At 40.2% G+C, this 26,382-nt stretch overlaps 1 protein-coding gene across 1 annotated transcript in view; it reads left to right on the forward strand.

The window, feature by feature from the left end:
- The window catches only part of SEC63 (SEC63 homolog, protein translocation regulator), a 1,535,741-nt gene that overhangs the window by 174,060 nt on the left and 1,335,299 nt on the right, over positions 1-26,382 (forward strand). Inside the window, exon 3 of the mRNA XM_044065412.1 lies at positions 12,749-12,863. Within this exon, the coding sequence (XP_043921347.1) occupies positions 12,749-12,863 (115 nt within the window). The remainder of the gene's footprint in view (positions 1-12,748; positions 12,864-26,382) is intronic.

Raw genomic sequence — 26,382 nt, forward strand, 5'->3', positions numbered from 1 at the left:
ACAAAACATAAATACCCAATTTTAAAATTTAAACAAATGTGCATGTTCACACATGCCAAACTTTAAAATATTAAGAACAATGCAAGTAAATGCACACACACACACACACACACACACGCACACACACACACACACACACACACACACACACACACACACACACACACACACACGCACATGCACACACGCGCACTAGCTTAGCTACCATCCCTCCTACCCTTCTCCAAAAATGAGAGAGAAAATCTGGTTATATTCCCATAAAAAATGGTTACCTTCAGTCCAGTAGTCCACAGTTCCCTGCCTGATTCACATGGTTTTCCACTGTGTTGTACTACTATATACCTAGAAGGCAGCTGTTAATTTTAAAAATAACCATGGTTTTGTCTGTAGTTCTGTGTTTCCTTCAGTCCTGTACCATGTTTTCACACATGGACACACAGATGCAGACAAGAAATGTTTTTACTTCAAAGCCAGATCGTCGTCAGAAGGGGCTCAAGCAGGGTAATGGAGCGAGCCCTCCACACACAGCACCACACACACAGCCATTTCAGTGTCACATTATTTGTGTATTTCTCCTCCAGTTACCATAAACACTATTCAAGCCACACAGTTTGTATACTATTTTCTTCTTTACTTTTACAGTGATTATAATTATTTGGATCTGTATTAATGTCTGCATATGTCATTTGGTATAGGTTTTACACCAGATGCCCTTTCTAACGTACTTGGAAAGTCAGAGGATGCCGTAGGAGTGGAGAAAAGTGTTTTGGTGCCTATTTTTAAGAATAAGTGTGATGTGCAGAGCTATAGTAACTACAGAGAGATAAAATTGATCAGTCACAGCTTGAAGTTATGGGAAAGAGTAGTGGAAGCTAGGTTAAGAAGGGAGGTAATGATTAGTGATCAGCAGTATGGTTTCATGCCAGGAAAGAGTACTACAGATGCGATGTTTGCTCAGAGTAATGATGGAGAAATATAGAGAAGGTCAGAAGGAGTTGCATTGTGTCTTTGTGGATTTAGGGAAAGCATATGACAGGGTGCCTAGAGAGGAGTTGTGGTATTGCATGAGGAAGTAGGGAGTGGCAGAGAAATATTTGAGTGGTACAGGATATGTACGAGGGTAGTGTGACAGTGGTGAGGTCTGCAGTGGGAGTGGCATGCATTTAAGGTGGAGGTGGGATTACATCAAGGATTAGCTCTGAGCCTTTTGTTATTTGCAATGGTGATGGACAGGTTGACAGACGAGATCAGACAGGAGTCCCTGTGGACTATGATGATTGCAGATGACATTGTGATCTGTAGTGAGAGTAGGGACCAGATTGAGGAGACCCTGGAGAGGTGGAGATAGTCAGCAGGTCTAAGACGGAATATATGTGTGTGAATGAGAGGGAGGATAGAGGAATGGTGAGGCTGCAGGGAGTAGAGTTGGTGAAGGTGGATGAGTTTTAAGTACTTGATCAACAGTTCAGAGTAATGGTGAGTGTGGGAGAGGTGAAGAGAGTACAGGCAGGGTGGAATGGGTGGAGAAGAGTGTCAGGAGTGATTTGTGACAGACTGGTACCAGTAAGCGGGAAAGGGAAGGTCTACAAGAGGGTAGTGAGACCAGCTGTGTTATATGGGTTGGAGATGGGGGGATTGACAAAAAGGCAGGAGTCGGAGCTGGATGTGGCACAATTAAAGATGTTAAGATTTGCACTGGGTGTGACGAGGGTGGACAGGATTAGGGATAAGTATATTGGAGAGTCTGGTCAGGTTGGACTGTTTGGAGAGAAATCCAGAGAGGCGAGATTGTGTTGGTTTGGACATGTGCTGAGGAGGGATGCTAGGTATACTGGGAAAAGGATGCTAAGGATGAAGCTGCCAGGTAAGAGGAAAAGAGGAAGGCCTAAGATAATGTTTATGGACGTGGTGAAGAGAGGTGGTTGGTGTGACAGAGCACGATGCAGAGGACAAGAAGAAATGGAAACAGATTATCTGCTGTGGCGACCCCTAACGGGAGCAGCCAAAAGAGAAGAAGATAAATATTTGGATTTGATTTAAAACTTTTATTTCAAATTTTGTAGCAGAAACGCTGATGAGACCTTGATTAAATAAATCAATACGTGTCACAATCAAAGCAGACTTAACTTTAATAGTAAACTTTTCTGCTATTGAAACTCGCATTCATTGAAACAGCATTGAAACCCACTTTCAAATAAAATGCATCTGGCCAGTGCCAGATAGTTTACCTTTGAGATTTTAAAACCATAAACCCCTTGCATGCATTTTAGGACAATGCATATATGCATGTGTTCTTCGATTCACCCTCCTGATTAAATTTGTACTTTTGAACATTTTTCCATTAAGCAATGAAACAAAATGTGTGATCCAATAATGACAAAACTGCCCATTTCAGAACATTTCAACCATAAAAGGCCACTTAAACTTCTGTCATTACATCCACCAATACCAGTCCGTATACACAATCTCTGCAGAAGTAAGTCATCTGAATAATTTCACATTACATATCTGTAATTAATGAAGAGATTGCTGCTAACAAACAACTTTATATTTTGTTGTTTCATCTACAAATTTAGTGACTGCAGCTCATGAATAATAAATTACCTATGTTACAGTAAAAAAAAAAAAATTGGTAAGCCAGTACTATTGCATTAGCTACTGGATGGCAAACCGATGACAGGGTCATAGTTACTAGGCATCTCATCCAAAGGAGGACACATGCAGGACTGCAGTACTCCCATCCCCTCTGAAAGTGCAATACATTATCATAAGTCCATCTGCATGGTGTGGGAGTAGAACCCACAACTTTCTGCATCAAAAAGCAAATATGCTACCCTGTTATGCAATGACCATTACCTAAACAAAACGGATGCATATTGAAAACGGACATACCATGAGCGGCAGTAGACCTCTGTTCTCTTGAAGCTCACACTTCCTTGAAAATGCATCAGAACTTATTTGTTACTAGTTTGGTAGCTGATGTAAAGGATTTAGGCTCTTCTTTCCTGTAACTAAGTTTTTGAGCTATGTCTCTTGACTGCCCAGAATGTCCAGATATTTGCGTCACATTTTTGGTCTGTTCCTCACAAAACTTGTGGTTTTCTGGTAAATCGCCAAGGATTGAAGTTTCTAAATAGTAACATACTTTTGAGTTTCAGACTCCACGTTGTTCAGAAAATGCTTGCTAACACAAATCCTGTTATCATAGCAACTTTCTAAGTTTATAAGAGCAATGTTTAAAATCTGTCCCTATTTTTGTGTATTTGTCCCCACATTATTGTAGGCTTTGTCCGGATTTGAGATTTATTTTATTTTGCATTTGTTGACCATGAAAGTCCGACTGAATGTGTGTCCATTTTCACCGGAGGCCCCAGGGAGAAAAGCTCCACAGTTAAATTTTAAGCAAAATATAAGGTGTATACAGAAGTATTCAAATTTACATAGTACAAAACTTAACACTGACTAGTAACATAGCACTGAAACTTAAGGTTTAACATATTTACATAGACTGAACACATCTTTTACATTTTTAGGTTCAGGCATATCATAATGGTGAACATTGTTGGGAGTTGCACCACTTTACTGTTTGCACCCAGGGCAGCCTGCACACTCTGCCCTCCCAATAGTGTTCCTCTGCAGTAACCAAAGTGTTACTTCACCTGTTTAAAAAAAATTTGAAGGCTAGGATACGTAGACAGCTTGCCAAGTATGAAAACTGCACAAGTTGCTTTGTTTACAGAGGAAGACATTCCCAGTTCATAGTCTCCATCACTTCCTATTACTGCACCTACTGAGCAGTGAGAAATTCTGCGCCACATGAAAGTGCAGCATCTGGGCTTTGGCATATGCTAATAAGTCCTTTAATGTCCTGGTGCATTTGATGTGCAGGACAAATTTCATATACAGTGATTCATTGAAGTCCATACTGGGCAGTATCTTTGCAGAATAGCATACTAAATTGTTAATTTTATGTGGTAATGTAACTGTTTATCACATGTACATTTGATGGAAGAATTTCAGTGCAGGGCGGAGCTACACATTGTGAAGCAGGACAGTTTAACATTACTGAGTTTGCCATTACAAGTAAATAGTGCAGTGAAGTGTTTGACAGGCTGTGGAGTATATGTCCCTTTCTTTGTGTGTGTGTTAGTGAGGTGTAGAACAGTGTTTGGGTTCTGTGAGTATATGCGCATGACTGGTTATTGTGAGGGTATGTGTATGTTTGTGTAGGTGTGATAACTGTTGTAGAGGAAAGACTGATTATTGCACATTTGTTATCTGCAGTGGCTCTGTTTTCTGGTAAGCTGTCCTTGTGCAAGCAGTGTGCCTATCACTGTCTGCTGCTGTGTGTGTGTGTGTGTGTGTGTGTGTGTGTGTGTGTGTGTGTGTGTGTGTAGTCATGCGTACCTATTACAACAGGTTAAGGAACTTGACAGAGTAGTTGCTCAAGCTGCCCATTTCAGGGATTCATAGTAATGTATATTATCACTTAATTAGATGTAGATCTACTTGAAATGTGTAGGGCTACTAGTAACTCAATAGCAACACAGCTTGCAGTATCTGTGTAGAATGGATTGTACTGATGTGCTTTTAATTATGAATTACATTCTCATTTTACTTCTGTGAAATGAGAACGTTACTACATGTGTTCCAGCAGAAGTCAAGTAGCTCCTCATTTGAAACCTGTTATGTTGATTTTTGACAAAGTAAGTCCTCTGAAACACTGGATTTGATACCTATATACGAGAGTTCATGTAATGCAGTTCTTCTTAGTATTGCTTTTGTTGTTAATATTCAGGCATTTCTGATAAGGTACTGTCGAAATTCACTCAAGAAACCTACATTTCAAAGTCCCTTGCCAACATCACGTTCCTCACAACTCCACCCCATCTACCGTCCTGTGTCTCTAACTCTGTCTCTCATTTACATGCTTCCTAACATTCCCACAAGTCCCACCTTTCCTTACTCTGTTTTTAGGACTTCTTCCTCTCTATAGTATCCCCTCTCTTCTCCTTCATAATACATTTCTTGCTATGCTTAATATTTTCTAGATAACCTTTGGTACCTATACCTCTAATCACATACGTTTGTCTGTGTCTCACACACACACACACACACACACACACACACACACACAAACACTGTCTTGCCATTTTGCATTTAACTTCTATTGTTGGGTTCCATAGCTAGCCAACATGCTGTTCTAAGGTTTTAGCACGTCTCCTCCTCATGCTCTGTCACCTTATCTGCCTGATGTGGTTTCCATGCATTCTTTTCACCAAATGTGGTATTTATACTAAACTTTCTATTCATTGCTTGAACGTTCTAATTTGTACTGTGTCCTGATGTGGTTTCCATGCGATGTCCTTCATGAATGCAACTGCAGTCATAACATGTGGGTTGTCCTGCCTCAAGCAGCCCTCGGTTGGCCGGATTCCAAAGTCTGGGTCCGACGTCGGCTGATGTCGCATTTCTCTCCGACGTCAGAGCGGCTGGAGTATATAAGCATCAGCCGACGCCATTTTCTCCAGTCTTTCTTGCCGCGCGGTGCCCGAAGCAGAAGCAGTTTGCAAGTGCCGGTCGGTCAGCTCCTGTATTCTACGATACCGAAGTCATCAAAAAAGCTAAGTACCCCGTTGGGAACCTTTTCTTGCCTCAGCCGATGTCAGAAATTACTGAAAAAGTTAACAATTGTCCTTTTTGTGGTAAACAAATACCTCATAAGGATTTCCACTCTTACTGCCTCCCTTGCCTGGGCCCAGACCACGACGTCTCGGCCTGTGTAGCCTGTGCTCGCTTCAACAAGCGCACTCTCAGGCGCTACGGAGTTCGCTGAAGACTTTTTCGGCGATAAATTTGCTTATACCATGCCGTCGGATCTTCCGACATCGCAAACTCCCAAAAAGCGAAAAGACCGGGACCGACATCCTCGGCCCGCGTCTACTACCGACTCCACGCCAAAATCTAGCGCGAGTGCTTCGGTTCCCTCTGAGACGGTCTCTCCACCGCTCCGAACCGAAGACACCGCATTACCGACTCGATTCCAGACATTACTCCGACGCCAGTTATAGATTTTCCTCCGGATACCGAAACCGAGGAAATGCCCGAGACCATTGCTGTAGACAAGGTCACTCCTGCACGTGGAGCTAAGGCAGCCAGCAAAACAAAGCATATTACTTCTAGATCTTTACCTCAGCCGACTCCAGAGACGCAAATTATGTCCATGGCTGCTGATTTAATTTCCATGATTAGAGGTTCGCAGACCCATCCAGAGAGAGCATCCCAGCCTCCTCCTGATAAAAGGCCCTGGGTTGAACCCTCTGACCCTACTCCTTCAGATGAAGACTCTGAGGGCTCTGTCCACTCTGATAGCCAGGAAGAGCTCTTTCAGACCTCTGAGGACTCAGATGCAGAAGATTCCATACCTTCGGCCTCCCCACCTGAGGATATTTCCTTTGGGAAAGTTCTGTGAGGGAACATTTCAAGTGGCAGGGTCAGGAATATTCTGATTCCAGGAAACGCCTTAGGACTTTCCTTAAGAAGCCTCAGCACAGGCCCTTAGCTATTCCTCCTGTACTTGATGTTCTGGATGATTTGTATTCTGATTCTAGTGCTACCCCTGATACTCTCCCTCCTGCACCAGCCAAGCCAGACAGGTATTACAGGGTCCCTGAAACTCATTCCCATTTATTCAGGGCCCATACTGTTGATTTGGAAACTATTTCACAGGGGCCTAAAGGAGTTTCAGCCTCCACCTCAAAAAAATCCTTTACCCTCCAACAGGGAAGCAAGGTCATTAGAGAGATGGGGTAAAAAGGTTTACACTTCCACTACCTTATCTATGAGAGCTTTAAATTGCCTTTTTCATATGTTCCAATATCAGGATTATCTTTTAGAAGATTTACAAAAAAACACTAGCTTCTCCTGATCCTTTAGACAGGAAGACTTTGCAGGAAGCTGTACATAACACTCAGCAAGTAAGCAATCACTTCCTGCAGTGTGGATATGATGCACTGGAAGCTTCATGTAGGGCAGCTATGACAGGGGCAGTGATGCGAAGACATGCTTGGTTAAAAGATCAACCTCTACCAGATCATGTAAAAGCAAAGCTTCTGGATGCACCTTTGGAAAAGAACAAGCTTTTGGTGCAAATGCGAAGGATGTACTAAAGACCATCGAAGAAAAAGCAAAATCAGTTCAAACTGTAAAGGATTTCCTCCAGGTTCAACCCCCCAGATTCAGTAGGAATTGGCCTTCAAAAAACTGGTCCTTTCCTAATCCTGAAAAGTTTCAAAGGGGTAAGAACAGACGTGGCGAGGAAGAGGCCAATACAGAGGCCCTTACAGGGGCGCCAATGGCAGCCAGGAAACCAAAGAGGTGACACAGGGGTTTCTCCTGCCCAACAACCACAATCTCAATGACTTTCCTCTACTACCGCCTACCAGGGAACAACTGGAAGCTCCCTTGGGCGGGAAATTATCTCTGTTTGCAGAAAACTGGCACAGACTGACAAGGGACAAATGGATTTTGGACATTATAGACCGAGGGTACAGGTTTCATTTTCATACCTTACCAAGAAAACAAGGCATGCCAAATCTACCACAACATCAAAGGGCAGAGGCTATCAAGCAAATCTCTCTGCTAACTCAAATGAAAGCAATAGAAAGAGTTCCAGAACAAGAACAGGGATTTTACTCAAGACTATTCCTTGTTCCAAGAAAAGAAACTCAATGGAGACCAATACTGGACTTGTCCGCATTAAACACCTTTCTCATAGTACCAAAGTTCAAAATGCTGACTCTACAGCAACTCCTTCCCATGCTGGGCAAGGAGTCGTGGCTGATTACTCTGGACCTCAAGGAGGCATACCTGCATGTCCCTATCAGACACAGTTGCAGAAGATACCTCAGATTTCTTGCAGGGCCAGAGCATTATCAATTCTCAGCATTGCCATTTGGCTTATCTACTGCCCAGAGTGTTTACAAAATGCCTGGCTTCAGTAATTGCTCATTTCAGGCACCAGAGAATACAAATTTAGCCGTACCTGGACGACTGCCTCATAAAAGCGGACGACAAATTGATATTGACAAAAAAACTGGAATATGTCATACGATTACTTCAAGCTCTGGGATACACAGTCAACTTCCAAAAGTCAAGACTGCAGCCATCCCAGCAAATAATCTTCTTAGGAGCCAAACTAGACACAGCCTCTCAAATGGCTTACCTGACAGAAGACAAGCAAGAGAAGTTAACTCAATACTTCAAAGGTTTAGCAAAACTCACCCAGATGACTGCAAGGAGAGTCCTACAGGCCCTGGGTTACATGGCATCCTGCATCCTACTGGTTCCATTAGCAAAACTACACATGAGAAAGCTTCAATGGTACCTAAAAGCGTTTGGTCTCAGCACAGCAACAACTTGGAGACAATCATACCACTCATCCCATGCTTACAAAAGGAATTCCTATGGTGGGCTTCGTGAGCCAGGAAAACACAGGTTTGTCATTCAAAACCACAGATAACACAGACCATGACTACAGACGCCTCAGACCTCGGATGGGGGGGCGCACATGGAAGGCAGATGTATACAAGTACAATGGTCTCCAAAGGAAACACATCTGCATATAAATCAAAAGGAAATGCTGGCAGTAATGCATGCTATCGAGGCTTTTCAAAACCAACTCCAGCAAGGTCACTTAATGATACGGACAGACAACACCACAGTGATGTGGTACATAAACAAGCAGGGGGGCACTCACTCTTATCCCCTTTGCAGACTGACAATGCAGCTTTGGGAGAAATCACTGAGTCTAAACATCCAGTTGCAATCACAGTTTGTTCCAGGAAAAGACAATGTGTTGGCGGACAGCCTAAGCAGGAATTTCACAGATCCACACGAGTGGAAGTTGCATCCGAAGGCTTTCAGACAACTCACTTCGACATGGGGCAAGCCAGAAGTGGACCTATTTGCCGCCCACCTCAATCATCTACTACCAAAATTTTGCACAAGGACATACCATCCAAAGGCTTGGAAAATAGATGCTCTTTCATTCAACTGGAGCTCCCTAGCAATCTATGCATTCCCACCTCTGCCACTGATGACCTCAGTATTACTAAAGATCAAAGCAGAGAAGCCCAAGGGAATTATAATAGCTCCGGATTGGCCAAGGCAACACTGGTACCCACTACTACGGAGCATATGTCACACCAGGAGGTGGGCCCTCCCTCAGTGGCCTCTACTTTTGACTCAGCACAATTTCGAAACACTGCATCCAAACCTTCAAACTCTGCAGCTAACAGCCTGGGAGATCCCATAAATACATTCAACTTGCCTCTCTCCAAGGAAGTCCAGAGGATACTAACAGAGGCTCGAAGACCATCCACCAGAAAGGTCTACTTAGCAAAGTGGAAAAGATTCAGCAATTGGAATACCAGCAAAGGGCATGATGCATCATTGTTGAACATCCCACTTATCTTGGAATATTTGGCAGATATGTTACAGAGTGGCCTATCATATTCGTCAATAAAAATACATGCATCTGCTATTTCAGCCAGATACAACACTGATCCTCCTGTTTTTCTCACCCTTACTAAGGCAATTCCTCAGGGAATCAAGAACATTAAGCCACCAAGAAAGGCCCCAGTGCCAGCCTGGGACCTCAATTTTGTCTTAGAAAAACTGACTCTTCCTCCTTTTGAGCCAGCAGCTTCAGTTGACTTGCAATTTCTCTCATGGAAAACAGCCTTCCTGTTGGCAATTACCTCAGCAAGAAGGGTTTCGGAACTACAGGCCCTAATGGCAATACCACCCTTTATTATTTTCCACAGAGACAGGGTTTCATTAAGGACCAACCCTACCTTTATGCCAAAGGTGGTATCTAGGGTTTCTCTAAATCAAGCCATCCATCTGCCTGCCTTCTTCCCCAATCCTGAGAATAAGGGGAAAGGATTTTACATGCCTTGGACATTCATAGACAACTTCGATACTACCTGGACAGAACCAAGGCCAGTAGGAAGTCTGAACAGCTTTTGTAGCTTACGCCCTGCAGTCCAAGGAAAAGCAATTTCAAAACAGACTATTTCTAAATGGATTGGACATTGCATCAGATTCTGTTATTCCTTTCATGGAAAGACTGTTCCAGCCTATGTCAGACCACATTCCACCAGAGCTACAGCCACCTCTACAGCTTTTTTAAGAGGGGTGCCTACAAAGGACATTCTAGAAGCTGCTACATGGAGCTCCGTGCATACATTCTCAAAACACTACAATCTCCCCCTATACTCCAGATCCAGAGCAGGCTTTGCTTCGGCAGTCCTGCAGGGTTTGATTGCCACACCATCTCTTTCCTAGAGCATACCTCCTCCCCCAGCTAAGCTATGGTGTTCTACCCACATGTTATGACTGCAGTTGCATTCTTGAAGGACATAGTACAGTTTTGTACCTACCATAAATGTAGATGTCCGAGAGACATGCAACTGCAGTCAGGTTTTCCATCCATCCATACCCCTCTGTGCTTAAGGTCCACTCCTATCCCTCTCTCTCTCTTAGCTGGGGATATCTGTTATGGTGTATTTGTTGTATTGCTCATGTATTTGTTTGGAATCCTGTTTTTGTCTTCCAATTTGATTACAGCCTTCCTTGGAGGGCACCTGGCATCTGGGGCAAGAAACACTGAAGAAAATGGCGTCGGCTGATGCTTATATACTCCAGCCGCTCTGACGTCGGAGAGAAATGCGACATCAGCCGACGTCGGACCCAGACTTTGGAATCCGGCCGACCGAGGGCTGCCTGAGGCAGGACAACCCACATTATGACTGCAGTTGCATGTCTCTCGGACATGTACATTTATGGTAGGTACAAAACTGTACTTTCTTTCCACCAAATGTGGTATTTGTACTAAACTTTCTGTTCATTGCTTGAACGTTCTAATTTGTACTGTGTAATTTTATTATGAATTTTCTTATGTATCAGTACGTTTTGTGGACTTTTTTACCCTGGGTCTCTGTAGGAAATGGGTATTGTGTCCAGCCTGACTTTCCCTGTAAACAAAGGTAATTAGTAAAAATTCTCTACATTTTTATGTCTCATAAAGAAAAATATAAAAGAAGTAATGGCACTAGTAATTGTTTTTTTTTTCCCCATCTTGTTTGCTGTCAGACATGTACAACTCCTAGCAACACGCACAAATATTTATTCAGTAGTTGTCTCAACTTCCTTGTGCTTTCCCATGCAGCATGCATCTGTCCTTCAACAAAAGGTTACCACTTTCTGTGAACAGGTTTGATCTTTCCCATGAAAGTGAAAGAAACAGTGGCCCTAGTAATGTGTTTAAAGTTGTTGCTCTAAGACAGATATGCATATTGCCTTCCAGCAAGATGTATGAGAAACATGAATTGTGTAAGTGCTACCTGTTTTCGCAGTCTTATTTCTGATGAGCACTTGTGAAGAAGATGACAGATGTAATCTCCTGTGTAATGAATTCAAACTTAGGATCATCGGAGGTTACTAGGCTAATGACCCTAGAGCCTTTTTAACTTGCTTCTTATAGATGTGTACATTGCCCATAGACAAATCAAATCAACGATTATTCAACCATGATCATGTAACTACCCTACGCTTTCAAATACAGCTTTTTTTTCCTACCCCCTTCTCAAAAGATGGTTTCCTTCTGTGTACTACTTTGCTGTTTAACTTCACTTTTATCACAAAGTATTCACAATGTGTTTAGACTTGTTGCTGTTTGATCTTTTGCACTGACTCTACCCCCACTATACCATGGAAATTATCATGTAACTGCAGTATGCTTTCATCTACAGACTACCACCCAAACAGTGGGCATTTCTGATGTCCTCCTGTGATGTCTGTTGGCCAAGAAAGTGGAAAAAATAATGAGCACAGTAATGTGTTTTTGCTGTTTACTGCGGTAATTCGTCCTGCTGACTGAAAAATAAGTAAAAATGGTTTTGATTGTGTTGTGGACAGTGTGTAGTGTTAACCACTGCCCATGGAAAATATTTTGCTTCCTAACCAGTAAAGTTTAAAAACAAAAACTTGCAAGAATGTACAGTTGCCCATTTTGTAGTCAAATGACTGGTGATCACTGGGTAGGCACCAAGATAGGCTGCTTTAGTGTCTGTAGTAATGGGGCATTGATTGGCTACCCATGTTCATTACAGTGTTGTAGGGTTAGAGGCAAGACGTCATGATAGTATAATGTCTCATTTCTGAGTTCCATCTGCCATACCTTTTGAGGGGAAGCTCAAAAACTGTATTATCACAATAATTACCCTGGTGATATCCTGGAGGAAAAGACAGTTTTTTTTAAACAAGTTGTCTTTTGTCCGGCATTCCTTAAAAAAAAAAGACTGACATAACGTGAATGTCATTTTTACTAGTCAAGTTAATGTTTTAATATTGAGATGGTCATGCCATTTAAGTGGTCCCCAGCAGAAGTACTTGGATTACATTTCTAATGTAGACATTGCCACTAATGAGTGGTTATACTGACAACTCTAACCAGTAATCATGAAGACCTGTTGTATGTCTGTACTGTGTGTCGGCATTGCTGACCAGTAATCGTGAGGATCTGTTGTATGTTAAGTATCCCAAGATTGATTTTTTTTTTTTAGTTAGTGTTTTGGTAGTTTACAAAATATCTCAACATGACAGTTGCATACTTAACATTATTTAATAGTTTTATTTTGTGCATTGCATTCAAGACTGACCTTTATATTTCCTTTCTAAACAGAAAATTAGCCCTCCTTGCTGGATGGGTATTATTTATATTCCTGGCGTACAAAGTTTCACAGACAGATCGAGAATATCAAGAATACAATCCTTACGAAGTGCTAAGTTTAAAACCAGTAAGTACATGAATTTTTGTTGGGTGGATTGCATATTGTTCATGTTACTGAAGAGAAAATTGATAGATGCATAAAAAAACTTCATGGATTCTAAAAATCTAGTCTTGCAGCATTTCACACAATCTCATCTACAAGTGTATAAGCCACTGTTTGGTGTCAAGGAAGTAATAAAAAAATAATGCTTCTCTAAAAAGTAAGCCTTTTTGCAGTTAGTATTGTTATTAGAAGGACATTGGAGCAGATTCCAGTATTAGCATCTTGATGTACTTTCAGGGAATACTGCTCAGCTGGTTATTTATAGCACAGTACAATTTCAGCTGCCTCGTGTTCAGCATTTTTCTCTTTCGTGCATTTGTCACCATTATTAAGTCTTCGCACATTATTTTGAGGTAGGTTGGAGATCATGGCAGGGCTGTCTTATGCACCCATGTAATGAGATGGTGCTTACTTCTTCACTGAACAGGTGCATGTTCCTGGTTCAAAGCCCCTCTAATTTGTTTAATCAAATACATAAATATGACTAATTTATATTTTTCATCCCTTCGTGATCACTGCTATAGTAGACTTAGCATTATAGGGTTATATTCTGCCGAGGGTAGAACATCTGGCCAGCTTCCAAAGCTTCAGGGCACGTTCCAGTCATTCAAACTGTCGGGCAGCTCAAGCTAAGCTGGCCAAAACGCAGGTTTGGGCACCAAGCCCTGCAGAGCTTTACTCCTCTGAGACTTTCAAGGATCGAAGGTCTGCTTGTGCTTTCCATTGTGGGATAAAATAATTTCCATTTTCTTGGTTTTGTTGATGCTTTATTACTTTATTCTTCAGGAAATTTATTTTAAAGCTAGGAGTGTTGTTTTAACGAACAATATCAAGACTGTAACATACTTTTAAAAGGAGCTCTCATTTTTTTTCTGTCAGTTTAAAAGTGATGTAAAGTAACTGAAATCTTTTATTTATTTATTTTTTGGTGGAGAAATTGTGCTTATTTTACTTTTGTGGGGCTGGCATAGTGTTTTAAAGTGCTTTTTACTGTGGTGTTCTGTCACAAAAGTAACTTGTGGGCCGGTAATGTTTACCGGCAGTTGCTACTTGTCTTCCCAGGAAAGATGCACAATTTTCAGCTTGACCATGGAGCAGACTGCCAGTCTCATAGCCAGTCCTCCCTCCAGCCATAAAAAGAAAAAAAATTAAGCAAACAGCCTTTGCTACCACAACAGGGTAGCAGTTTGCCTCAGCCGCAGGTGGGTGATTTTGCTGTGGTAATTTGTTATACCTCATAACACTCATCTGGTACACCAGAACCCTCTGGTGTAGCACTTGAATACTATGGACCCTGGGGTTAGCCACTTCCTCTGTGGCTGTTAAGGTCCACTCAGTAAACAAGGGAAAGCCATTCTAGTCCGTCCTGGGAGAGGGAACAGGAAGGTTTCCCCTTTTCTGTCAAAATGCTCATCTCTGGGGAAGCTTTGGTCATTAGCAGCATAGTTGGCTCCATTTTTCCTGTCAAAAAGAAACAAAAAAAAAAAAATCAAACAAACGTATCTACTACTTCTCAATTTCCTTTGCATATAAGTAGTTTACCGAGTCTGGCTCCAGGTTTAATACAGACTATTGATCCTTCATGTAAAATTATTTCTGTTAAAAGAAAGAGGGATTCCTCTTTTCCTGAAGAGACTAGCCACCTGCTGTTGTAAACCTTGTCTTTAGATTGTCACTGGTGACACCCCAACCACATGTGCAAAAGTGGGGAAAAAGGGTGTTTGGATGGATTGTTGGGTTCAGGATTCTGAATCTGAACAGGAAGGTGCAGGGGACTGATGCATGTTTTTTTCCACAAATTTCTAATTCAGACTCTGAGGAGATTCTCCCTGTGAGTGTATCTCTTTTTTTGAGACCGTTAGAATATGCCATTGTTTTTCAGTGGGAGAACACTGCAGTTTCTCAGTTCCTCAGAAAATACTATTTGTTGTTAAATAAGGATTTTCCAGAACCTACACCCATTCCTCCTGTTATGTTTTAGAGGATGTGTGTGTTACTGCCTGCAATTTTCTTGATAGTCCGACAGCTGTTCCTAAAAAGGCAGATAGCCTGTATAAAGTTCTCACTCTTTTAAATTTGTATACACTATTACCAAACCTGACCCAGTAGCTATAGCTTTAGTCGATCTCATTGCTGCTTAGCACTTAATTCCAATCCTACTCATTCTGATAAGGTGTGAAAATTATGTAAAGTTTTACCAAAGGTTTAACAAAATTATTTTATTTCTCTCTAATAACCTTTCAGTCTAATTCCAAAAAGTCTGTCATATACAAAAATGTCATACCATTTCTATCAGAAATTCAGGAATAATTAAGCATTTCAAATTATCCCTAGTTTCATTCATTCCAGTAGACAGTAAGAGGAAATTGTATACAATTACAAGAAATTAGTTTAGATTGGAATAATACGGTGGTCAACTAAGTGCTGTGGCGGTTTCATTGAAACTTCATCAGATCTTTCAGGGAATAAATAACTTTGATTTGTTTTTGTTTTTTTATTCTAATGAATGTGGATCCTTTGGTAATGTGTACAAGAATCTACTTTGGTGAAACAAAAAATATATATGTGAATATTAAATGGGTTCCTTTGTTCTTGTGCTATTTGTTAATTTAGCTGCCAAGGGCGAATGTTGTCAAAACCATCCTAAAACGGTCTGTAGTAGTTCATAAAACTTGTAGTAACCAGTCGCGTTATAACCTGGTGTATTTTTTAAAAATTCAGTATTACAGTGGTGTTTAGAGGGAATGACAGGATGGCCAAACTAGCAAAGGGCTTGCCTTTGAAGGAGTCTGCAAGATCTCACAACAAAATACTGAAAACATTGGGGAAACTGTAGGGGGGAATGAGCACAAAACTAAAGTAATATAAACCAAATTTAAAAATGTTAGTTTAAAGGCAGTGCAGCCTGTAAGAAGACGTACATTTGATTCAGCAGCAGTCAGTTTAAACCATCAAGAAGTATCGACCAAGTAGTCCTGTGGGAGTGTTAACCTTGGGGATCCAGATAGCTTTTCACTTTGCCACTTCCTTATAAAGAATTAAATTACGGAGATGACTCGTGTCATATGGGTCGAGTATAAAATGGATATATGTTGTCAGGGGCTGGGAGACTGTGCCTGGTAGCTAGTGAGAGTAACTGATGTGAATTACATAATTCAAACACATTATAATGTTATTCGGAATAACAAAGGAAAAAAAGTGGAGGACTGGGGGAGAGGGCAGGCTAGAGGCTTTTAAACTTGGGGGCTGTTTACAGTGAAGATCAGTTTTATAAAAGTAGTGACCTGTTGGCCGCTAACATTGTGTAACTGTAGCAGTAAGAATCTTCCTAGTAAGCCACAGCTCCCAGAGCAACTTATTTAACCCATGTTATGCTTGCGTTTCCATCCGATTTAACACACCTGCTCATCTACCACTTACATCCCCTATACATTCAATTATTCAAATACCACCCCCTAGCCCACAACTAATTCACAATATAAAGTCCCTTCCCGTACGTATAATATAATATGCACATGGGTTAAAATCAATAATCCTCTCCGTGTGACATAAAAAAAAACTATTATTTATTTTAAATTTATATTTTGAATGCTTTCTTGCATTACTCCAATCCTCCTGCCCTCCGTTCAAACCTTCCCTAGAAAGTTGCCCGTCCTGATTCTCTTTTTATTTTCCATTGTTATTCCAAATAACGCTTTAATGTGTTTGGATTATGTTAGGTGTTCATGAAGTTTCTCTCGCTAGCTACCAGGTGTTGTCTCCCAAGCCCCTGCTGACATGCACAACATGTATCCATTTTATATTCGACCTGTAGGACATGAGTTTCCTCTAATTTAATTTATCATAAGGAAATGGCAAAGTGAAAAGATGTCTGGATCCCCGAGGTTAACGCACAGCGAGTTAGACTTAAACTAAGGGAAGCATGCCCCAGGACCATGTGATCGATACTCTCGATCTTTTAAACTGACTGCTACCGAATCAAACGTATCTGTTCTTACAAACTATGTTGACCATAAACTAACATATCAGTTTTAAATTTTGTTTATATTACTTAGTTTTGTGCTCAGCGCGGTGGTGGTGCTGCGGTAGCGTTGTCGCCTCACAGTAAGACTCTGTCCAGTTCGATTCTCAGCTAGAGCGTCTTCTGCCTGGAGACCTGCATGAATGGTTGTACCTTCGTTGAAGGTTGTGCATCAGGGCTGGCAACTCTGCACGTAAAAATCAACTCCCAATCGTTAGAGGACCGGAGTTCCGCTGTGGCGACCCCTAACCGGGAAAAGCCGAAAGACACAGCAACTTTAGTATTGTCCTCATTCCCTCTACAGTTTCCCCAGTGTTTTCTGGTTTATGTTGCGAGATCTGGCAGTCTGTTCCAGATACCTGCCCTTTGCTAGCTTGGCCATCCTGTCATTTCCTCTAAACACCACTGTAATACCGGATTTTAAAAAAGTACACCAGGTTATAACACAACCAGCTACCATGAATTTTATGAGCTACAATAGACTGTTTTAAGATAGTTTTGACAAACTTCTCCCTTGACATATACATTTGTGTATTGTCCAAGTAGATTCTTGTACACACTACCAAAGGATCCACGTCAATTAGAATAAAAGTGATAAGTTATTTGTTCCCTAGCAGATATGATGGCAATCAATATGCATAAAATATAACTGGTTTTCAACATCAGGGTTTGTTAATTGAGAGGGCATTGAGAGTGTATGGTCTGAAACTGGTCAATAAAAAGTAATAGAGTCTGTGTTAGTAAGGATTCAGTCTTACAGCAGAAAGAACTGTTCCTGACAAAACTGTGTGGCAGAAGGTAGAAGTCTGAAAATTCGAAAACACCAGTGTTTTTTTTTGGAAAAATGTTATTTTCTGTACACCAAGCAGAAGAGAGGCAAGTTCATCTCAACAATCAGGCCATGTTGGGAAGCAGGTGTGAAATTCAAGTTGCTGTTTACAGATGCCTTTAGACTGTTTTATGTGGAGGATCAAAGTTGTTTTTGGATCCATAGCTGACTATAATGGAAAGGTTTAGCCAACAAAGAGTGAACCAGCAAGTTGAAGAAGATTCTGCTGCTTAATCTGCTGACAAAAATGAAATCTATGGAGAGACTTTACAAGTGAAACATTTTTTGTTGTTGCAAATGAAAGTGCTTGTGCAACAGAAAAGCCCTGGAGATGTCCAGAAGAATCGAGAATACATTGGATTTGAACTAGACTGATGGTGGGAGAGTCAGACGATCGGAAAGAAGACCATCAGTGTGAAGTTAGTCAATAAGTGAGAGAATAGTAAATAATCAACCCCAGTCAATGCAGTTTAGATGTGTAAACTGTGCTTTTGAAAGAAAGTGAAAAAAGTCAAAGTTTGACAGTATTATTCTGATAGGAGTACTGTAATTCATGTTTAGACAGACATTGAGAAATATGTTGTTAGTATTTGTGTAAATCTACCTTATGTATATTATTTTGTAAAGTAGTTTTGTTTGGTGTGCAGTCAGAGGTATTTTCAATGCGGAGTGGGGGATTTTTATCAGTAATGTGCTGCAAATTTTCTGCACGTGCTGCTGTTGAAGTAAGGAAGTGCTCTTTCTTAGTTTTAATGCATCCAGACTTTACACTGTAACAAGATAAGAAAGGCCTGAAAGAAACGTATGAATTTAATATAATGTAGTGATCTTGGGCTGCTGAGGGATCTAAGTGTATTGCTCAAATAAGATATGGAATTAAAAGGCAATATTTTCCTGGTTTTTTGTAGAGGTTGATGCCTTTTGTAATGTTAATTTAAATTGTAAGGCACATTTTTAAAGTAAAATATTTGGGGGTGGGGTGGGGGGACAGATAATGTTCTAAAACCTGAAAAGTAGTAGCTTGTTATGCATTTTCAAATTAACTACTTGTTTTTCCCATTGGTCAAAGGCAAACATCTTGTAGGTACAGACGCGTGGTCATGTGAGGTTTGAACAGCATGTTTTGATTGGAATGTACACAGTACAATATATTTAACTTTTAAAGGAGTTTTGGCAAGTAGGTGAGTGGAGGTGTATTTTGAGTAAAGTTTGTAAGTATGACGTAGTAACATTTAAACAGAAAACTATTATGCAGAGTTGTTGAAAGCAGTTCATTGAAAATAAAGTAAGGCTGAAAGTGACACTGACATTTGAAACAGTGGAAAGAGAATAGTTACAGAAGTAGTTTTTCCCAACAGTATTAATGTTTTGATGTACTTAATATACTTAGTCTGAGTAACCATTATATTTTTCTTAAGGCTAAAAGTTATTTACTGAAGAAACCATGCAAGTTATTTTTCACATCTTCCAGAGGAATAGGGGCAAGAGCAGGTAGTAGTAGTTTATATAACTGGGAACACATGCTCCAACATGTGCATTATTATAGTTACCCTTAACTTTCAAATAAGTTACATCGCTGGGTGCAGTCTTCAGTTTGGGACAACTGCACCTATTTAGAAGGGTAGACTTCCTTTTTTAAGCCATCATAGCCAGCCTTAGGCATAGGCCAACTAGGCGGCTGCCTAGGGAGCCGCTCTAGCAGGGGTGCTTTTCCAGTATTTGATGTTGGTAGACCAGGATGGGAGCACTGGGTGGTGTGGGAGGGGGTGCCATTGAGCCCTTTTGCCTAGAGCACCAGTTGACCTAACGCTGCTTCTGTAAGGCATATATGTAATTTTGTGTGTTTGCTGTAAGTTAAAAAATTTTTGTACATTTTTTAATATTAACTCAAAATGTCCTTAGAGAGCAAGGGGGTACAAGGCAGGCTTTGTCTGCAAGGCAAATGGCATAGACTTGTTCTTAACTGGAAGAGGTTCAAATAGAGATGAGAAGTAGCAGCTACATACAAAATCAGCCATCAGCCATTGAGTGCTTGAAAGCAGCAAGACAGAAATGTATTCAAAAGAATTGTGTGTGAGTGATAGCTTTTATCAGAATGGTTATTTTGGCAATTTTAACATGGAAAGTAAATGGTCTTACAGATGGACAAAAAAGAGAGTTATTGAATTATATTAAGAAGCATTGTAAGTAGCAATGTTACATAAGACAAATTTGGATTGAAATGAGCATGTTAATATGATGGAGATTTCAGGGTAGACATTCAGCAGAATATCTAGGACAAAAGAAAAGGCGAGTAATACTGATTGTGAGAGGTCCCCTTTTAGGGGGCAAAGAGGGAGAAAAAGGACTGTAATGGTAGATTTGCAGTGACAAGACTGTTATTGGCAAAAGAACAGTGTTACACTGGCATGTATTTATTTTGTACCTGAAATTACTATTGTGGAGTTTAGGTGAATTTTTGGAGAAATAATATGCTTTCACCAAGAAATATCGTATACGAGTAGGGACTGGAACCTGAATTGTAATAGTGTGTGTCAGGGGTGCCTAGAAGAGAAAATACAACAAAGGGTAGATTTCTAAAGAAGTATATAAGAATATATGGAAAATATACATTCTATAGCAGGAACACTAATAGATTGTATATATTATTCCTCAAGATGTATGCAGAATCTGTGCTATACTGATAAAATTTGTATTTCTTAGGAGCATGTATGTTTAATTTGAAAACGTCAAGACTCATCCAATAACCATCTCAGATCATCTGAAGACAGCATTTGTAGTGATTATAGGACAGATATGTGGATGAGTCATGTATGGAAATAAGATGCATAGAGCTGGTGGTGGAATCCACAAGTCCAGAAGGTACTCAAAAGAAAGTAGTGCAGGAAGAAGTCTGCTTGGCTAACAAAGGCTAAGAGACCAGTTACAATGGCAAAGAACACTGCATTGGAGAAACTCCACCAACTTCTGGACAGTGACTCTGAAGATGGCACAAAGAAACTGTATTAGCTTACATGACAATGACAGAATGATAAAAAGAGGGTAGTCATCAGATGTCTTCCTTAAGGAATGCCAGAAACAATCTGCTTATTAGTCAAGAGGACATCAAAGGCAGTTGGAACGAGAGTACCTCCAGGAGATTCTGAATGAAGAAAATAGCTCAGAATGCCTACTTACCTGTACAATAACATATGATGAAAGAGTAAGCACAATTCACCCTAGAAGACGTATGAAATGCATTAAGGAGAAATGAAATCTTGGAATGCAGCAGTGAGAGATGAAGTCATGGCAAATATCACAAGGATGTTGGGTTAGCTAGGGATAGCTAGGAAGATGATTGACTGTGGAGGGTACTCACTGCAATATGGAAATGAAAGGCATATCCCAGATGACTGGAGAATAAGCATTCTAGGGCCAGGTTACAAACCATAAATGACATTCACAACTGTACAGACTGCTGTCACACTGCATGAAAGTGCTGCAGAGAGTGATTGATATATGCATAGTAGTAGCAGAAGGTAAGTTGGAAAGTGACCAGTTGAGATTCAGATCAGGATGCAGCATAACAACTCCATTTTTGCTATTAGACAGATAGTAGTGGAGAAGAATCTTGAGATGAGTCCAATTGGACATTCTTGGACTTGAAGAAAGCATATGACAAAGTCCCATGAAAGTTGATTTGGACAGCCCCTGTGATGGTTTGAAGTCCCAGAAACATTGGTAGAAATTGTGTACACCAAGTAAAAGGACCCAAATCACACAATTATAAGCAGTGCTTGGGTTGTCAGAGGGATTGCCAGTGGGGATGGGTGTGCATCAGAGTTCAGGTCAGAGTCCACAGCTGTTCATACTGGTGATGGACTACATTAGCAAACAGGTTGGAGGGAACAGATCATCAGTTTTACTTTGTGTAGATGATGTGGCACTGCAAGAAGACTGACAACTTCAGTAAGTGATAGGGGACTGAAATGCAAAACTAAAGGCACATAGGATGAAAACTGAGTTACAAAACAGTTGTTGTGGCAGCAAATGCCTCAATGTACCAGTAAAGACATGCAGTTGAACACTGATATGTTCTTAAGGGGTCATTTACATGTATCCCATAGACCTGCACTAAAGAAAGTTTAAGGTATAACATGGTGAATACTCTTTCTTTGCCATGTCCTTGTTTTTGTACAGTGGTTTTGTGTGTGACATTTTTACCCTTTCGTTTGGAAGAAGCTGAAAATTGTGAAAGAAGGTAAGATAGTGAACTGGTTAACAGCTTTGAGTATCTTGGTGCAGTGGTTGAAAAGGGAAGTCTGATTGAGGAGGTCATAGCTGGAATTTAAAGTACTACAGCCAGCTGGAACAGAGTGAGTGCCAAAAAAAGCGGAAAAGTAAGGTGCACAAAACAGTTGTGTGACTAGTGCTTCTGTATGGCAGAGAAACCTGGGTAGTGTGAAGGCAGAGGTTGAGGAAACTTGAGGGATGGAGATGAAATACTTGAGATGGTGCTAGGATGCATACTATGGGCCACTTGAAGAAATGAGGACATTGGAACATTAGCAAAAGTAGTTTCAGTCGCAGAGAAGGTCAAGAAGAACAGATTGAGGTGGTTCAATCACACACACGGAAATGCAGAAGACTATTTGATAAAGATTTTGGCAAGATGGAAAAAAACTAGGGAAGGAGGACATCCAGCCCAGGAATGGATTAATTCCAAGAAAGAATATCTGATTTATTGAAAAAGGTAGAAGAGAAGCACTGAATCAAGACAGGTGGTTACAGCTGACACAATTCACTGGTGCCTTGTAAAAAATAGGGGGAAGTGAAAACTACTCGTGATTGGCATGCACCTACAAAAACGAAGTTTCATCCCAGGGGCCTTAAGTTTTCCATTCCAATGGCAAAGATCTAAAAATGAGAGATGGACAGTTAAAAAGTGAAGAATTTAACCTTCATTGTAAGGTATGTATCACTGTGGATTTATGGATGGGGGAGGCAAACAGTTGACAGAATTAATAAGACAAATGATGACCCAGAGGGAAGGGCTGTGAGAAAAATGAACTGTTGGGCGAATCTTGATTTCAGGGAATGCAATCAGTAGAGCCAGCTGGGATTTTTGAGTAGGGCATTTGTAACGTTTGCATTCCCTGATGAAATACATTCATTAAGTAGGATATGTGAGGGCTCAGAGTCAAGAACTGAGGGGGGGGGGCTTCTCTCTAACCAGCTGTGTGTGAACAGAAGAACCAGTTGAGGATTTCTTCTTCTCATTTGCTCTACGAAAGGATACTGCTGGTGCGGTGATCCAGAAAAGTTAACTTTTATATGCAGATGTTATTTTTATACTTGATTATAAGTCCAGTAATGGAGGTTTTAGCACTGTTTTAACATTTTGAGTCTGTTTCAAGTTTTTGCAGCACATAAAATAAATTAAGATAAAAATAAAACTATAGCAGTAAACTTTGCACCAACATATTAACTGGTTCATTGTAGATAAGATACAAGCAATGAAAATGTATTTAGTTCCTTCACTCGTGTACAGGTCAAGCATATTTTTATCAGAGTAGTTCTGGATGATGAGTTGGCATTTTATTTTGGAGTGGGGAAAACATTAAGAATTGAGTCATATAAGTTGATTCTCTCCATATAACATAGTGGTTTATGGTTAGCTAATTTGAAGGGGTTTTGTAACCCTACATATTTAAAGCTCATGTAATTAAGCAGAGTTAAATAAATCAAAGTGGAAGAAGATAATGGCGGGGTGGGGATGGGACTGATAGGTAAAGAACATGTGATGAGTAACGCTAATCTAATGCTAAATAGCATAGTTTTTTCAAGCAACGAAAAGGAAAATGGCTAGGCTTAAAATGGTCTGCAAGGGCAGCTAGCGTAGTATGCATTATGAACCTAAGGTCAAGATTTTGGATGAATGTCCTTAAGGAGAATAGTAACAACTAGACATTATTTTGAATTCATAAAACAGCAGAAAGTTGTTATAAGGACTAAACCAGAGTGGGAACGAAGGGAGATTTTTACCAGTAGATATACCTGTAAGCAGGGGTGTAGAAAGTAGTCAAGAGGGACTTAAGTTTACTGGAGGAGATTAGTAAAGGAGCCAAGGTATGAGGAACAAATTGGTCTTGAGGGAAAAGTAGCACAGTTGGATGAGGTGAAGCAGAAGTTTGGACAGCAGTGTAGAGATTGCCTTCTCTATCTGGGATTGGTAATAGAGTAAATGAGAAAAAGGAAGGGATGTGGGAGTGCTAAGTGAAAGTCCTGTGCTGGTAGAGTTTTAGTTGAGTTTAGAACAAAAAAGGATAATTACTAGGCAGTATAAAATATTGCACAATAAATATAGTTATCAGTCAAAGGAGGTTAGATAAGATTGTATATTGCCGTTTTTTTCACATTTCCCAAAGGAACAATAGGAAAATATCAACAAAGCTCCTAAGTATGCTACCAGGACCAGAAGGTTTAGGACTTCTGAATGAAGTTTGAATATTTTTTATACTCTGAATAGATGGCAAATGGTAGAGTTGTGATAGAGAATAGAGAAGTAATTGAGAACTTGTTTCTGGGAATTTAAGTACTTTTGACAGAAATCCTGGAGGAATAAATTGCAGTAATTAAGGAGATGATTCTTTTGAACTTGATTGTAGGATCTGAATTACATAGACACAGTAAGACTCTAAGTTTAATGCTATTGCCTGCCAAAAACAATTACTAGAAGTGAAAATAAGAATCTGTACTACAGCTGTCATGGGGATTTCAATATTGTAAAGGTAACAAAAGAACTGGAGGTCAGATCTTTGAATAAAGGTAGAGCAAAGTTCATAAAAAATAAATGGAGTTTGTGAAAACAATGCATCTGGAGGAGGAGAGATGTGTAAGGGAAGGCAGAACTTGAAGAATTTATGTTGTACAATGTTGGAGTGAATGAAATTTGTTAAAGAAGGCATTTATACTGCACATCATTAATAATAGAAACTGTTACTACAGTGCGTTTCTGTTAATATATGTGAACTTGTAATTTAAATGTGATGGTAGATATTTAAAAAATTGTCTTTAGGAGATTTTATTCAGCAATCTGCATTGTTTATTTATTTTATTTAACTTTTGTTTACTGGGAAAGTCCGACTGGACATGGGTCCTTTTTCACCGGAGGCCCGGGGAGAAAAGCTCCATGAGTAACAGTACATTTTAATGCAATAATTACAATAATCAAAGTATAAACAAAACAAAATGTAGTATATATAAGAAAATACAAATTTGTTACATCATGACAACAAATCCTAGGTTTTGAACTTAGCTAGTACTATTTGTAAAGTATGACTTATGTCAAGATATAAGGTTAAGACAGGCCGGTAGGAGTAAAAGATTTAACACTGGGGAAGAAGTTGGATATGGTTGGGGTATACTATGATGTATCAGAACATTCTCGAGGGGTTAGTACAGGAACATAACCACTTATTTTTTTTAGATCACGATATTCTTACACTGACACCATACATAGAATTGTTCAAGTTCGTACAGGTCATCCTATTCTTACCTTGTTATAGCTCTGGAGTAAAGTTTTGCCATATTTTCCTTTACTTCACTCCCTTTCTTGATGTAGTGGCCCCAGCAGCTCTAATTCCATCTTAGCATAACACCACACAGTTAGTTATAACTTGTACTTTGGAAGGTCCGTTGTGCCTAATGGCAGTCATTTATATCGTCTGTTTTGTGTAAGAATGCAGTATAACGCTGATAGCCTGACTGCTATGAGTTTTGATAGCACACACTGCAGAAGATGCTGAAAAAAACGTGTTGACTTCCGTATGAAAATGGCGCCATCATTTATGTCTCGAGGATGATTCTGACAATGTCCGAGTCTCCGAAAGTTGCCTGTCCCACATTGTTGGTGTTTCTTGAGGTTGGTCACTTATGATTTACATGTAAGAACATGTTAAATATCTTTTGTGTGTAAAAATTATTGCTTATGGGCATGACATTGCCACTAGAATTGAGAAAAGTGAAGAGATGTCTGTAGAGAATTAAAAAGGTTAAGATCACCTTGTGGATGTGGTGCTGCCATCAGATGAAGTCAGTCACAGGTTTGTCATTCAGCTTTGGAGACGGCAGTGCCTGAAAGCCATGCAACAGTAAATGAAAGTGGTTTCTGGATTGGTGAATAAGTATGAGCAATCTGAGATGTGGTGATGGGTCCAGTGAGCTTTGGAAGGAACATTGGCTTGATACACTTGATCTGTTATTGTAACAGAGAATGATTACCTTAGCAGTAGAGAATGGTGAATGTATAGCATCTGTCACTAGAGTTAAGCTCTTAGTTTGTGTACACTGAGCAAAAGTAGTTGGGAACTTTGGAAGAAAAAGTAGTGAGGTATAATTTGAGGCATTAGTACCATAAGATGATGAGGGATTTGACACTTAGAATTAGCTGAAGCAAAAATAGTGCAGTGGATCATATTTTAAGACGTTATTAGGAATAGAGAAGGCCCACAGATGAGCTTTGCTGCATCAAACAGCACTGTACGGCTGACAAGTGAGTGATTCTGGTGTAGTTGTGGCAGCCTGGGGAAAATTAATTGTGAAGAATGCCGGTATTGGTGCCTCATGATTTCTCAAGCTATCATGAAAAAAGG

Source organism: Protopterus annectens, chromosome 1.part0 (genome assembly GCF_019279795.1).
Source record: "Protopterus annectens isolate FY-2018-M chromosome 1.part0, PAN1.0, whole genome shotgun sequence".
NCBI classification, from domain to species: Eukaryota; Metazoa; Chordata; order Ceratodontiformes; family Protopteridae; genus Protopterus; species Protopterus annectens.